Source organism: Lutra lutra, chromosome 6, assembly GCF_902655055.1.
Source record: "Lutra lutra chromosome 6, mLutLut1.2, whole genome shotgun sequence".
NCBI classification, from domain to species: domain Eukaryota; kingdom Metazoa; phylum Chordata; class Mammalia; order Carnivora; family Mustelidae; genus Lutra; species Lutra lutra.
In genome coordinates, this window is record NC_062283.1 from 140,111,069 (window position 1) to 140,127,760 (window position 16,692).

Here is a 16,692-nt window from a genome sequence, read left to right on the forward strand (position 1 = left end):
TTAGGATTTCTCAACATGTCCCTTGGTCTTGCCTTGAATCATCTTGGGATGCTTATTTCAAGACCCAACTTCACAATTAAAATACTGGGAGTGGGGAGAATACTGGGATCAGAATGGAACCTGGGAATGTCACAAGCTTCCCAGAGGAGCAGACACAAATGGAACCAACTCAATGCCTTCATACATACGAATACAGTTTCTCAGTTTCCTAATTAGTTTCTAAGATTAAGATGTTTATCAAAGTAAAAAGTTCACATGACTTAGTAAGCTTGTAACAATTTTATTCATAACAGGTACAAAATTTACATTTACAAGTGTGTGTGTGTGTGTATATATATATACACAAAAGATCTTTATTTTCTTCTTTGACATAAAAAACAATACAGAAATATTTACATATGTACAACAATATTAAAACATACAGACTTTATAAACAGGAAAAAGCAAGATTTCACAAAGAGTACTTTTTGGGAAATATACACACGGAAAAAGAGGTTAAAGAAAGATGACAAAACACTTGAATTAATAGACTTAAGTTATTTTGATAGGTATTAATTTGGTAAGGAAAATAAAATGTCTCAAATGCTAAGAGATGGTAAACAAGATATATATTTAAGATTATCTAGGTAAAATTACATGGCTTTCCTTTAGCATAAAAATTGAATCAGTTTTATTTTATCCCTGAATCACAAATATCAGATAACTATCTAGTTTTCCTTTTGTTTTTAAATATTTAAATTTTCTGATTTATACTAAATTTTAAACTTTTTTCACATTGAATTGTAAAATATTTTAAGAGGCTATATTTCTCTTTACTCACCAGGGTGAAAAATCCCCTGTACTACATTGATTTCAACACAAAATTGGAAATCAAAATACATTTACGTTTTTTAAATTAAAACCTAACATTTTCTAACTAACCTTCATAATCAGGTACAATTGATATAACAAGGTATCACAATCGGCGTAAATTCTTCTTGCTTTTTTTAGTACCAGGCAGAGGACCTATTTTATAATTGGCTTTTAGGGGTTTGCCATTCGAACATTCTTTGGTGGTATGATAATTACATAAACACCTTGTGCAATAATCGAACCCACAACCTTCTCGATTACAGATCGCCCGCTGTAAATAGCAATCATATTTTGCTGGTGAATTACAGCGAATACAGGCTTTAAGGCTTTCATTCTCTTTCAAAGTCTTGGCAACCTAGAAAGAAGAAAACCCATAAACAAATTTTAGTGAGGACTGAATGTAATTTAGGTAGAAATAAATAAGAAAGGTACCGCTGAACCTTCCCCAATATATGAATAAAGGACCAAGCCACACATAAAACTCCTGCCCTTAAGGAACTCACTGTTCAATGAGTGAGATAATTATCACTTGTCAACTGATCTAGTGGCTATTTCCTAATGCTACTTTTGAATACGTTCTTTTATTTCATGAATGCTTACACATAAATGCCCCTAAATGCCCTAACTTAAATGTCACCTTTACTGCGAAATCTTCCTCGTGTCACTTGGGAGTTGGTTGCTCTTTCACCTCTAGCTCTTTTTTTTGAAAAAAGCACTTATCACATTATATGCCATTTATTTTTATGTAGCCATTGTCCATTCTAGATTACAAAACTATGAAGGGGGCCATGTTTTCTTATCCATGAATTACCTGACAGCAGATATTCAATATATGTTTTCTGAATAAAGTTAAATGTTATATTAGAAATTCCATCATCAACACTGAAGACAGAAAATTAAACTTCACTATGTATAATTCATACTTACTGACCAACATGAAGGCAGTTAGCAGTCAACATTTTATGTTAAATATGCACTTAGGTAAGATTATGGTTTCTTAAATTAAGCTTGCCAAATTATCCATGGGCTGAGTAGAACTTATAATACACATTACCCAGTGATTTGAAGGTGCAATAGGAGGGTTTCAATTTCTGAAAGCTGGCCTTTTTTCACTGAGTTCTATTCCTCAGATATCAAAGGCAACAATTTTAAAATGTATACTGAACAGTTTGCTAAGAAATTTTAAAATCAAGGGTTTCCTTGTATTTCCAAATTAGATCTCAACATCACTGAACTAACATAAACAATGTCAAATGGTATCTATTTTCTACATAGGAAGACATCTTTGTGCACTTTCCTAATTTGATTACTTGAATTAGGAATTCAATTACTTTAAATGTTTTCTTGGTGGTCAACATTTCTGAGAGTAAAATGAAGGGGATAGAAGATAAAATCTCCATTAATAATTCGCTACTAGTTCTAATTATGCTATAATTAAATTTAAAGTTCTCTGTTTCTTACTCCAAATCCTTTTAACAATTAAGTGCCCCATAAGTTTCTAATTTATTGACAAACAAAAAATTACCTCAGAGAATTCACTGTGTCGACTGTAAGTAGAACCTTTCTGATCACCTGGATCGGATAACTTGGTTTGAGCACCTTTTTGGGGGTAGGTCCGAGCTTCGGATTTTTGAATAGGAGCTAATGCGGTTCTGAACATAGTATATTCTCTTGTTGAAGCATGTGGTGAAAACTTAATGTTCTTTTCCTAATTAGAAGAAATGTTTTAATAGGACTTAAGAATATTCTCCTTTATTTTCAACAATCAGGCATGTTTATTGTTTGTACATGTAAAAAAGAGCAAATGAGAATGTAAAAGATTTTTCCATACATCCAATTTACCTGCACATGCTTTAAATATAGCCACACACTATATGTATACACAATACTGACAGAAACTGCAAACCAGAAATTTTGAGAAAGCACTTTAAATACTCAGCCTATATAGCGTTTAATACATCATTTATAAAGCACTAATGCCAAAACAAAGTCGTTCTTTTCACCACCAGTAAATGGCAAATCATGTTTAAGTCTCACATCAGTGTCATGAATGGATTCAAAATAACCTTTTAGATTAGAAAACTTTCCATTAATACCACCTTATCAATAAAGAAACTGAACTTGGAGAACTTAAGGAATACTTGACTAAAGTTATATAGCAAATTAGTAGCACCAAAATTTAGACCCAAGTCTGCCAACTGCTAGGCCTGAAATTTCAAACATGTATTGATACTCTCAGAAACATCTCCAAATTTACCAAGTTCATTTTGGAAGGCAACTGAATTCCCTTCTGCACTGAAAATCTTCAATATGTTGAAAATTTAACTGAAAAAATACAAATGGCAATGAAGCTTAGCAACATGGTCAACTCTTATTATTGGAGAACTGACCAATTTTCCCTTTTAGACATGCCATTTCTAGGAAGAACTCAAGAAATAAATGACTTAGGTGGGATTCCTTTCCCTTTATCTTTGAATTTTGTTTAAAGAGTTCTAGTGAAAAGCAGAAATGCTTTGTGGATGTAAAGGATTTCCAGATTACCTGTTATCTGTCCTATTTTTCCCTATTTGTAAAGGTAAAGAGCACTAGCTATTATACTTCAAAATGAAAACATCAACTGCCAAAGACTTACAGTAACTCTTTGTATTGCTTTATTATACAACTGAAATGCCCCTTTATCATCTTCTAGAATCTTCTTCCAAGTTGTACTCACTTTAGACACACTGGAAAAGTAAAAGATTATAAAGGAAACAATTAAAACATCACAAAGAGCTAAGAGGAATAAATATACTACAGAAACATTAACAGTGCGAAGAAAAAGAAATTTCTATTAGCAGAGCTACTCAAACCTGTTTGTACATTAGAATTGCCTGAGGTACTCAAGATGTAAGGATGCCCCAGGCCTACACATTTGGGTTTAATTGGCTTAAAAAGGGGACTAGGGTAGTTTTTAAAAGCTCCTTATCAAGCCACATCAAGCCAAGTACATTCAGGCTTAAGAACCATTTGCTTTGTACTTCCATTTTGTCACAACATCTGCAAACACCAAATAAGTAGCCCCCATTCTATATAGGACACCATGTTAGCTTCGATATTAATAAAAGTTGTAGACAAATTTCAAAGTACTATAGGACACACTGCTATCAGTAGACATCAATTTTAAAATTCCACTTTGTTAAAAAAAGTAAAACCTAGATGTCAATTATCCCTAAAGAAGCTAGCCAACAATAAAAATCCATACTCCCTTTTATTTTGCTTTAGCTATATTTCAAAGACCAGCACAAAGTAGCACCTGCAAAGAGTACCTATTAATTCTTTTCAAAAAGCTAAAAACAATCTGATTGGGCAGGGTCTACTCCAATAGTCCGTATAATTAATTCTGTTACCTCATTCTAACTGATCTTTAGCGGAATGAGGAACGATAATATAAAAGTTTCTAAGAAACAGTCATAATCAGATCTACTCGAGAGCTTCCATATTTTCACTGTCAAACCAAGGAGAGCCTACATTAAGAATGGCCTGCAAGGGGCGCCTGGGTGGCTCAGTGGGCTAAGCCTCTGCCTTTGGCTCAGGTCATGGTCTCAGGGTCCTGGGATTGAGCCCCACATCGTGCTCTCTGCTCAGCAGGGAGCCTGCTTCCCTCTCTCTCTGCCTGCCTCTCTGCCTACTAATGATATCTCTGTCAAAAAAATAAAATCTTAAAAAAAAAAAAAAAAAAAAAAAAAAAAAAAAAAGAATGGCCTGCAAATATCAACTATTTTTTACTTTCAAGTATGACAGAAATCATAAAGCCTACAGGTCTTACATACCATAACTACGATGTTGTTTTATAATTAAGCATGTATGATATAGCTTACATATTGCAAGTATTCAGAACTAAAAGGAACAAAAATCCCAGTTTAACAAAAACAGTTTCCTAAGCGTATAAATATGAAATGTGAAATAAATGGATTAAGTGTTTACTTTAAAAATTATCTTTCTTTCATCTTAGTGGCAGTTAAATGGTCAAATATCAGCCATCAGGCAGTCATTGCCTCAATTAAACAATGCAAAAGGCTACCCTATTATGTCTTATGAGCTGGTAGTCCCCCGAGTCTTCCAACAAAGATGTTCGATGGATTATACTAACACTCAAAGTAATCGTACTTACTTGATTAAGTCCATATCATTGAGCTGTGTTAAAATATTTGCTAAAAGATGTCTGAGTCCCCTTCGAAAGAGTTCACTGAGAATATCTACACATTCCAGGCCCATTTTCCTGCCAATTATATTCTGTAGTTTAAAATTTTCACTGGATATAAATTCCTTCAGTTTCTCCCAATCTATTTTAGGATTTCGCTTGGCATTCTTTTTTAATGTTGAACAAAGCATTTTTGCAAAATGAAGAGCCGGCAGCAAGTTTTTGCTGGGATATTGGTCTGGGCTTTGCATCTGTAGGCAGGACTGTGGACTGTCACTGAAATTTTCCAAGGAAAGGCTACTCTCTTCATGTTCACTGAAGCCACTTTGCTGGGAAAATGAAGAATAGCCACTGTCTTCGTAAGGTCTACTGGTCTCTAGTTCTTCTATTTCACGTGAACTATTAAGTATTTGTTGCACATGTTGATTTTCCTTGTTGTGAAAGAGCTTGTTTTCATTTTCAGTTTCAAGTTCTACAACCTTGGGGCTCACAATTGGTGACCCAATATCTGATAATCTTACATAGTCTTCAATGCAGTCTTTATAAGAACCTTCCAAAAATGCAGGAGTATAAGAACCTAGTCTTCCAGTGTCATCAGGCTTTAGCATATTAAGTCCAGAATGAATATGGTCATAGTTAAAATCACATTTCATTTTGACAGAAAGAGTAGAACTTTCTTCTTTACAACCTACAAAAAAAACAAAAACCTGTTTAATGACAAAATTTTGATACATTTCTACTTCTTAAATTGGGATATACAGAGGTATAATTACTTTGCATTCTTTCAGCACTATGTCTTGCCTATGTAGCTATGAAATTATCCAAGTTTATTTACTGAGATGTGACAATGAGGAAACAGAATTAACTCTTTTAGTAAGTACATACATCTTATTCTTAAAAGGGGACTTCAAAGATGGCTTTTAGTGTATAATCATAACATTTGACTTCTAGAGTCTCCAGCTGATTGAGTAAAAAATATTGGAAAAAGGGATTATTTAACACATTATCTGTACTTATGGAACAAATAAGGAAATGTGATGCAACAAGTGCCATCTGAAGTCAAGAAATTCTTAAATACAAATTTGTATAAGATTTAGACATTAGCTATTATTTTAAGCCTTATAAAGAACTCGGAGTAAGTAAATTTAAACACCCATCAGTTAAAATCTACCTGAACTCCCACAACTCTCATCTTGAAGTTTTATTGGGATCAGTGGTATGAGTGAGTCTGATATAATTAATATCAGAGTGTTTGTCTACTCTGCTGGATAGTAAATTCAAGCAAAGGGACACCTCCCTTTATCTCATCTAGTATGTGCTAGAAATAGAAACTCTGCAATTTTCAATTACTAAACTAAGATTTCTCATGACTAATTAACCAAAGAGCCAGATGAATTAATAGTTCAGATATCAATCAGAAGATCTGATAAGTCAGAACAATACTATAATCAGTATAAGACTAGATATAAGAATGTGAGAGTGGTTGGGAAGAAAGATTGTATTACTGTTCAGTTGTTTTAAATAACTGAGGAAGATAATGACCTGAGCTGAAGGCAGGCTCTTAACTGACTGAGCCACCTAGGCATCCCTCCTCTTCTCATCTTTAGAACCCAGTTACTGGGAAACTATGTTTGTTGTAGAACCCTTTCACTCAACACCACTCTTTGAACATGAACAGCTCTTTAAAATTTAGACTTAATGATGATTCAAACACCTTATATATATTTTTTAAAAGTTTACAATTCCCATTTGCTTTCAAACACTTGCTCCTCACAATCTTCTGATGTAGGATGAAGAGGTATTACCTTATGTTTTACAAATGAGGACACTGAAGTTCAGTAAGTAGCTTGCCCACATTTTGGCATTGTAGTTGAGGGACAGATTACCCTTTTTTACTATAAATTCAGTGTTCATTCCACTATCTCACTTGGAAAGTGAGATAAGAGTATATAAAAAAAGTATGCAAGTATAGGTTCACAGACTGGGTTATAATCCAATATTGCCTTATTAATGTCTCTGCTCCAATTGTTTCAGCTTTCACTACTGTAAGTCCATGTCCACTCGAAATACTTCCATTATTTCATTTTTGGAGCTTTTCTTACTTTCTGGCATGACAAGATGCTCTAGGTTCATCTTCTATTTCTCCTGTTCCAGGCCTAGAATCACTTATTTCTCCAAGAACTCTGGTTCCTTTTATTGGTTCCAAAGTCTGGATCCTGGTTGTAGGTTCAGTTTTAAAATGTGAAATTATGTAATATACTTTAAAGTTGGAGAGGTAGAATTTTAGGGTATGTTGGATTTATTCATTGTGTAATGAAGAACCTTGAGGGGTTGAATTGAGATATCCAGTTTACATTTTTAAAGATCATTGGCAACTGTAGAGAATGGACTGTAGGAAGGTACAAGTGGAAAGAGGAAGGCTGGTTAGTAGTATATATCATAGGTGTCCAGAGAGCTGAGTAACTGATACTAGGATGACTGCAGTGGAAATGAAAATAATTGGGTGGATATGAGGTCTATTTAGGAGAGTCAACAGAACTTGCTGATGCTTTTTTGGATGCTGAATGAGAGAAAGTGAAGTAAAAAAATACCCTCGGGTTTGAATCTTGACTATCTAAGGTATAAAGCATTATTTGCTGTATCAGGGAAAACTGAGGCAGTTAACTTTTAAGGCCTGTTTTCCCTTCTAAAAAATGGGGTTTAAGAACCTAAAACTGGACTAAATGTATGGCACAGTTCCATCACATATGGCATTTTTATCACATTTTAAAACCAAATCTTTCATAATGCTCTTATTGCAAATCACAAATGTTTTAAAAGTAGCAAAATACATTTCACGCTATTATTACAGATTATATACTTTTTCTGGGAATCAGATCCAACTTCAAGTAAAAATATTTGCTTAGCCTTCTGACTAGCTTTGTGACATAAAATATTCAATTAGTTCCTTTCATTTTTTCTAAAATGGAGATACTAATATCTACACCTCATGTTATTGGGTGAAGATTCAACAACCCGCATTTTTTAAACCCCATTTACCAACACACTGTCCAATCGTGAAAAGGTGGTATTACAGTTAACTGTACAAAAGTTTGACTGCCATTTGACTTTCCAAGTCAGAGCAAATACTCCATATTAAAGTACCATAGCTAAATGAGCTACAATGCTTAAAAATTTTTACAACTATCTGAAGGTTAAATGATTAAGTTCTACAATCTGCAGTACCCATAAGATAACCACCATGTGCCCAACATTAGGCATGGCTATTCCTTAAGAGTCTGAGACCGCTAAAGCTTGCAGCCATCTGCTGCCAATCAGCCATCTCTACAAGAAATTCTAGGAAAGCCTGCCTTCAAAAATACTTGGATGCAATAAACTTTTAATCTCATTTTCTCACATTTGTAAACAGGCAATAAAATTCTTAGAGATAGCAAACACTCAGAGCAGCAAGGTGGTAATACCAGAAAACTGGATTAAGTAATCAAAATACCATTTCTTAAAACCATCAAGCTTTAGAACTCCGTAGGGAGACTTAGGATTGAGGGTCTTCTAGAAATAGATTTAACCTGTTAAAACTATTTTTTCCTCCTGTCTCTTAAACTCCTTTTCTAGCGGAATGGAAGGAGCATCTTTCAGTGACTGCAAAGTATCACAAAGTCGAATTGTTAATTAAAAAAAAAAAATGTGATGCTTTCTGAGGAAAAATAAACGCATTTGGATCTCTTTTCGGATAGCAACAAAGAGAATAAAAATAACCGTTTGAGTGCCTTCCATTCTAACCGGGTTTGGGAATAGGGGGCTATCTAGTTCTTCAGGAGAGCAGGAAAAGCCAGCAAAAACCAAACAAAACAATCCTTCTATTCTGAGAAAATCAGCTACATAAGGATAAATTCTCCGTTTCGTATTAAAAAATGCTTCCCGCCCCCCCCCCTTTTGACCCCAGGCCTTGGAAACGAGTTACTGGGCAAAGGGAAAATTGGAAAGGGCGGGGGGGAGAATGTTTTTTGTTTGGACATCCCTGTACAGCCTGGCCTAGGGGTGATGAGGGGGTGCCTCCATTTGGCGGGAGTGGGTAGGGTAAGACCATGGAAATCCTGAGGGGTCGACAAGGTGGCCCCTCAGGGCGCGGGCCGGGTGGAGGAGGCGGGAGATAAGCGAGCAGGATCTCCCGCGCCCGCCAGCAGGACTGAGGCGGCGAAAACCCTGGGAAATTGCCCGCAGACCCGAGGGTGCGGGGTTAACGTGGCAGAAGGGCGCAGGGAGTAGGGCTTAAGCACCTGGCCAGACCCCAGGGGCCGGGGGCTCGCGAGCCCTGTCAGAGCCCAGGCCCCAGGGTGGGGGAGGGGTGGGGGCATTTGGCGCCTCTTCAAGCGGGGTGGGGACAAGGATAGGTAGATCCTGCAAGGGGAAAAGGGCGCCCCGAAAGGCCGAGACCTTCACCTTCTTCGGAGCTGACGTCCAGGTCCGGCCTGGAAAGGAGAGACCCGGGCCCGCCACCCGCCTCGGCACTTAGGGCCTCCCCTCCCTGAGCCCCAGCCTTTCCCCCCTCCCCCGCCTCAGGAACCGCCACCGACGCCCGCTCGGCCCGGCCCGCCGTGGGACGCACACCCGGACTCGGAAGGGGGTCGGGTTCGGTTGCGGCCGCCCCCAACCCCGTACTCCCTTTCTGGACCGCGTGCCCCCCGCACCCTCTCCTCACTCACCGTCTGAGGAGCGAGGGCGCCCGGCGGCTGTCAGGGCGCTGCAGCGGCAGGAGCTGGAAAGGGGCCGTGGGGAGCAGCGGCAGGGGCGCTGGCTCATGCCAGTGGGAAGTGGGGTCGGCCTCAGGTGAGGAAACAGCTACCACCGCAGAACACCAGGCCGTCCGCGTCACAGAGCTGTACCTCCTAAAAGGCGCCAGCTGGTACTTTTAAAATCTTTGAATTTGGTGCCCAAATCCACACGGCCCAATGGGGTGCGTTGCTCGCACGCGCGCTCCAATAGAAAGGCGCTGGGAGGGGGTGTCCTCACCCACGCCCAATTGGAGGCTGCCGAGGCGGGGCCCAGCTGTGATGCCCAACCTCCCTCCTTCTTCCCGGCTCCGCGCGTCCGGAAAGATGCTGCGGCAGGGGGCGGGCCTAGGGGAGAGGCCTCCGAGCGCGCGGAGGCCGCGGCCAGGCCGCACGTGGAGACAGCCTACCACGCATGCGTGAACCCGCCAAGCTTCCTTCCGTCTCGGGAAGAGGTTTCCTGCAAGTCCTAATTTCATCCTGAAGGCAGCTCCGGCTTCTGTCTGAAGATCTCCAGTGGGCACAAAGGGTAGCCGACTTTCTTCCATCAGCACACAAGCGGGTGTTTGGTGAGCGGCGACTCCGGTCGTCCGGGAATCCAGACTTTCCGGAAGACAAGCCCACCCCCCAGCCCTACTTAGCCCGCCTCTCTAGGATTTAGGCGCGCTCCTCTCTCCCCCTCAGTTTCGCCCCACCCTCTGCCCTGTGCGTTTGCGCAGGCGTCTGTGGCGGGCCGAGGCTGCGGAGTTGGCGGGGTGGCGCTTGCGCAGTTGGCGGGGTGGCGCTTGCGCGCTGGGGACTCCCCGCGTTTCTCTCCGGCAGAGGAGCGGGCGGCGGTGGGTGGATGCGCGTGGCTTCCGGCGCACACGGCTGGTGTAGCGGCTGGCATGGCTGGGGATGTGGGGCCACGTCTCCCAAGGGCCTTTCCGTGGGGGCGATGGTGAGACACTCAGTCACTGCTGTCTTGTAAGCGTATTTATTCGTATTTTCAACGACAGTTCTCCAGGCACCACTGCTTTGTACGGACGTTAAGTTTATTAAATTTGTATCTACGCTTTCCTCGGTTTTTATTTACTTCAGGGCCCAGGCGCACGAGACAGTAGTCTTGCTCCAAAATAAGTTTATAAAACGTCCTGACGTAAGAGTTCCAGTTCCCACATCCTAGGGCTGGAGGCCTCAAGGCAAGGGAATAATTTTTTAGTGATGGCAGGGGAATGGGTGGAAGTATTGATTAGGTCTTCGAGGACGACTGGCACCATATTATTAGTCATGTTGAACTTTTTCAGAGTGTGCACTGAGTGGTGACAGTGCATTCCATGCGCTCAGCTTACACCCCATGGAAACCACGGGGTTTAAGCTCCCCAAACTCCGAATCCCGGTCTTTTGCGGCTCTCCCTTTTGCTTTTCTGCAGCCTTAGGGAGATTTAATACTGGATTTACCTCTAAGCGTTCAGTTAAATTGGCGGCAAGTGTGGTGGGGCAGGGCTGAGATGGTGTGAGTTCTGCCAAGTGCTGGGTGGATCCGCTTAGTGCAGAATAGTGATAATGAATCCATCATAGTGTTTAGCATTACTTTTCATCTTTTAGGATGTTGCTTTAAATTAGTGTTTTTCTGGATTACTGAAATTTGGGCATCCCGTTAAGTTTTGCACTTGAGTGATAGTGTCCCATTCGCTTGCCTTAGCCTGGCCTTGGAGCTGGGCCTTGGGAGGTGGAGGGTTGAAAAGACAAAAGTCTTACCCTTCAAATTTACATATTATGGGAAAAGATATCGGACAGTTACCAGTTCAGTGCAGAAAAGAGCAATAGAAAATTAATGGGGTAGAGAGTGGGCAGTAGGGGCGTAAAGTAATGACTTCCATTGGTCAAGAGCTTTGAATCAAGATCTGACTATTGGGAGGGTGGTGCAGAGATCTGTATATTTATTATAGACAGAGAGACAAAATGCTTGGTTTGTTCCAGAGCTATAAGGATGTCTAGAGTGCATTGAGCAAGTGTAAGATTGGGAGGGTAGGTCAGAGAGATAGAAGCCAGATCCTGTAGGATTTTGTATGTTTACATGTGGAGTTTTGAGTTTCTTCTGATTGCTGTGGTAATTGGAGGGATTTCAGCCAGGGAGTGATTTGTTGAATGAATGTTAAAACTACAGTAGCTTTTTGTCTTCTAGGCATTTTGTAAATGTTAGCCTTTAAGTCTCACAGTAACCTTGGCATTATTTTCATTTTCGATTGTAGAAGTGTAGTTTGATTCTTGCAGAACTACACAGTTACTAAGCAGAAATTCCAATCCCATTCTGCTTGATAAGTCTGTGTACTTTCCTTTGTGTTATACTGAGGAATGATAGTATTTGCTGGAAGCCTGACTGTTTATAGTACATTTTCACATTACCTCCCCATTTGACCTTGGAGATCATTACTCCTCTTTTCTTTTCAGATGTACACAAATGTATGAAATTTGAGGGGAAGAACGGTTTTCATTTAATTAATTGAGCACCTGCACTCTATTGGCTCTTAACTGGTGCTAAAAAGCTATTCTCTGGCAGTTTTTGTTTTTTTTTGTTTGTTTTTTTTCAGGAAAAGGCTAAGATACATTATTGGAAAAATTAAGATTATTGTAGCAATAGAAGATAATACACATAGTTAAGCATAGTTTATTGCATACTAGAATAGTTTATGAAAGTCTTTTTCAGGGTATTTCAGGGTAATGTTGATTTTATCTGTTAGAGCTTTAATTAAAAATTTAATCAGTTTACTCAAATTTAATTATTATGAAATACTTTTTTAAAGGAATCTTTTTTTTTTTTTAAGATTTTATTTATTTGACGGACAGAGATCACAAGTAGGCAGAGAGGCAGACAGAGAGAGAGGAAAGGAAGCAGGCTCTCTGCTGGACAGAGAGCCCGATGTGGGGCTCGATCCCAGAGCTCTGGGATCTTGACCTGAGCCGAAGGCAGAGGCTTTAACCCACTGAGCCACCCAGGTGCCCCTATTATGAAATATTTTTAGTTGGTAACTTGTTCAGTGGAGTGATGACCGTCTGTTAATTTCATTTTTAGTGAGAAACTTGGGCCTATTCTGAATTTTACTAGAGTCAACAGATGTATGTATCTCTTTCTTCCTGCACATCAATAACAGAATTGTTGCATTTTTAGGTGCAAAATGAAGCACAGTGAGAGATAGCCCTCTTTCAGCAAATTCTTATTGCAGACCTGCAGCATGCAAGACATTGTGGAGTATTTGGAAATTATTGGGAGATGGTACCTGCCCTTGTGCTTACTATCTGGGACTGCTGTCTAATAGACATAGCAGATGCTCAATAAATAATCTTTGAATAAAAGCATCATGAGCATAGAAGGGAGAAGCTAAGGGGTATAGCAATAACACAACACTGGAAAAGTCAAATACATCGCATTACATTGGGAATTTTTAGAGAACAGAGGAGTTACTTTTATATGCCAGGATAAGGGTGTAATCTGTTGGACAGGGTTTCTTAATTTCAGCACTGTTGACATTTTGGGTCAGATAACTTTTTGTTGTCGGGGGCTGTCCCGTGCATTGTAGGGAGTTTAACAGCATTGTTGACCTCCAACTCCTACTGTCTCCAAACATTGATATGTCCCTCCTAAACTTTGCCAGATGCCTCCAGGGGAAAACCTATAAATGAAAATCCGTGCTGTTGAAGATGGCTTTTGAGGGACTGGGGAGGAGGATAGCATGGTGTAAGGAACTTACAGGGGAAGGTTTAAAGGTAAGTGCAATTATCAGAAAAAATGAATTTGATGTGATGTAAGGGGGGTAGTGAGTAAAATGGGCTGATATAGAATCATGGTGGATATGGATATAGATGTGTTTTGTATGCACACTTACAAGTTGAGAGTTTTATTTGGAACATAGTAGGAACCTATTAAGTTGTCGAGTGAAAGGTTGACAAAAAATCTTTTAGGAAAATGAATCTGGCAGTTACATGTGTGTAACCTGTATTAGCAGATAGAGAAGATGACTGGAGAGGTCAGGGGGCCATAAAAGTAGTCCAGGAGAGAAATAATTCTGGATGAGTAGTAATAATAGAATCAGTGAGGATTATTAGAATGTTTAAGAGAGTAGGATTTAGCAATAAACTGCATGTGCGGAAAAGAGAACTTTTTTTTTTAAGAGGACATTTTAAATTTGAGAGAGAGGGAGAATGGTAGTGCCATTAAAGAAACGAAGATTACACAGTGAGAAATGGGTTTTAGAGGAACATGACAAGTTAAATTTTAAGTATAGTGATTGTTTTGTTTATGCTTCTTCAGAATTGCTATTCCAACTGAATGAGTTTTGATTAACTGCTATTGTAGGCCACTTGAAAATTAAGTTCTGTTTTTTCTGAACATCAGCCTTGTAGACAAATACTTTAGATATAATTGCCTTTTAGACATCTATTTAGTGCCTATTGTAGCATAATGTTGGGTCCTGAGGAAACAAGAATGAAGAAAACGACTTTTTGTCCATTCATGAGACAATGTGAGAAGTCTGGCAATACATGCTTATTCTATTCCCTGACCCACTCTTTCCCATTTCCTTATTAGACACAGTCCTGAGACAGGGGTAAACCACTGAGGTTATTACCTTGCTGTAATGTTGTCTTCTGGTATGGTAAAGTACTGTGGAATACCAAAGAAGGGCAGTTAATTCTGCCCAGGGGTTAAAGTGCCCTTTAGGTTGGAACTTGAAGTCTGCTGAGGTAAGCCAAGTGTCTGTTCTAGGCAGAGAGGGCAGCATAAGCAGAGGCAGATAGGAGCAACAAGGCATGGCTTATAATGAAGATAACCATATAGATGTATTGTTTGTGCAGACAGCTGCAAATTCCAAGGCCCTTAAAACGTTACACTTCGTGTTCCAGTAGGCTTCATGCCAAGACTGTGTTGCTCTACTTTTATCTTTCCCTAGGTTCCAAAAATTACGTTTGTTAATCTAGGAATAACTAATTTAGATTAGTGAGTGAAGTGGAAGCCAAAGTCCTTTCAGACCAGAATCTGCCAATTACTCTGCATGTGTTCATAAAACACCTACTGATACGTATCTTTAACTTACATTGTTAGAATTATGTAGGTTCTGTGATGATTTCTAACCAGCTATAATGTTCTAATGGACGGGAAGTTTAAAAATTGATGAAAAGGTCTTTTCCGACTTCATTAGTTCAGCTCTCATACCTTCCCATGGGGCTGGGAATGAGGGAGTGGAGACAGGTAAGGGGGGAAATAACTAAACTTTTAATAGCTTATTTACAAATGAAATCTAACATTTGAGACCCTTCATAATCTCAATCCAGCTTTTCTAATTATTAACTATTAGGTCAAGAGAAATTCGGTAATAATATGTTGTAATATTTAGTAACATGTAGATATGTCCTTTTCATTTAAAAAGGAAACCAAAACTAACAAACTGGGAGACACAGGGTTGCATGGGCCTTTTGCAGAACAGAATATGGTCTAATGAACAGGACTTGCTGTATTTTTAAGTTGTGTAGGTCACCGAAAACCATTTTCATCAAATGTTCTGGCGAAGATAGAGTGCCTTTCATAAGCAGAGTATTACAAGGGAGAGGGATTTTTCTCAAAATAAAATTCTCTGATGTATTTGATAATCTTTGGCCAGCTTTAAAATCCTAAGAATAAACTAACAAGAGAAAATTACTCTGAAAGTTAGCACAGTTAGGGCTCTAAAAGAAATTTGGTAATTAATACAGGTTGACTTACGAAAAGAAACCCATTAGCCCACAGTAAAACAGTTTTAAATTTATGTAGTATATATATATATATATGCTTACAAAGATTCATTCTACTGTAGATTCCAACAAATAGAGAAGAGCATGCAATTGGGGAAGTTAACTGAATTTCTTGTAATTCTTTAACACTTCAGTCATATAGCCTTAATTAAATCATTTTTTTCCCTCTGGGCATCCTACTTGTTGTAACTACTATAAATTTAACATTTATCTACCAAGTAGAGTTCTTCTTATAATTGTAGTCCTTTGTGTATCTCACATTTTCAAAAACTTGAGTCAGTATTTCCAACTTCTCTCACTTCTTTATGGAATAACGGACTTTTCCTACAGTTCTTTTCTTTCTTCCTTTGCTATCCCCTTCTCTTCACTAGGTAAACCAGTTGAATTTACTACTCTTCCTTGTAGTAGTAATTTTCACCCTGGGAGAACAATGGAGTGTCTCCCATTGTTGTGTCTGTAGTAGTTCTTACCCTGGGAGAATAATGGGGTGTCTCCTGTTGATATATCAAGTACAGTACTCAGTGTTCCCGTCAATACCAAGAGGTCCTTTATAGCTGTGCTGCCTCAATCAGACATTCTCAGGCTTCCTTCCCCTTTAGGCCTTACTTCTCTGGGGTCTGACTTGTCACAAAGGAGCTAATCATAACCAGGAATCCCTTGGCAAATAAGAGCCACTAAACTTCTTATAAATCTTCCGAAGAAAAAATGCTGATAAAGATCATGCCGATTCAGCTTTAAGCTCACTTTAAACAATAATTCTCCTTTCACAAAAGTGAAGTCATTTGTCTCCTCTGTCAACGTATTTTAGAGAATCTTTTTTGTCTCAGCACATCAGTGCCTTCAAAGCTGACTTTAGTGTACATTTCAGTGAGGAAAGGGAGTGTGCAAAACTAGTGGAGTCTTAAGCTCTAACTTCCAGTTTGTAGGTAATACTGTGCTTGAGGACCCAGTTAAATGACACAATAGTAGCCTTATCTGAAATGACCATCAGTGCAATGTCATGAAAAAAAGGGGTGGCAGTTGGAAGGGCTGTTCTAGCCTTAAGCAATGTAACCACCAGATTTCATGTGTGATCCTTAGTTGGATCCTGGTCTGAAGTCAATTAAGGTATCTGGGGAGAACTGA

The 16,692-nt window shown here is 39.2% G+C and overlaps 1 protein-coding gene across 1 annotated transcript; it reads right to left on the reverse strand.

The window, feature by feature from the left end:
* Nucleotides 1-301: 301 nt before the first annotated feature.
* On the reverse strand, nucleotides 302-9,867 carry FBXO5 (F-box protein 5). The gene is made up of 5 exons (XM_047732604.1): nucleotides 9,736-9,867; nucleotides 5,003-5,720; nucleotides 3,485-3,575; nucleotides 2,378-2,560; nucleotides 302-1,207 (listed from the first exon to the last, which is right to left on the reverse strand). Exons 1-5 carry the CDS (start codon nucleotides 9,830-9,832, stop codon nucleotides 956-958), a joined length of 1,341 nt encoding a protein of 446 aa, XP_047588560.1. The 5' UTR covers nucleotides 9,833-9,867; the 3' UTR covers nucleotides 302-955.
* Between the last annotated feature and the right edge of the window lie 6,825 nt (nucleotides 9,868-16,692).

Excerpts from the sequence above, each read along its gene's own strand:
- FBXO5 (XM_047732604.1), bottom strand. The coding sequence starts at position 9,832 with ATGAGCCAGCGCCCCTGCCGCTGCTCCCCACGGCCCCTTTCCAGCTCC. Across the intron at positions 3,576-5,002 it reads AATGATATGGACTTAATCAA|TGTGTCTAAAGTGAGTACAA; the intron begins GTAAGTACGATT and ends TTACTTTTCCAG. Across the intron at positions 2,561-3,484 it reads AAGCAATACAAAGAGTTACT|GAAAAGAACATTAAGTTTTC; the intron begins GTAAGTCTTTGG and ends TCTTCTAATTAG.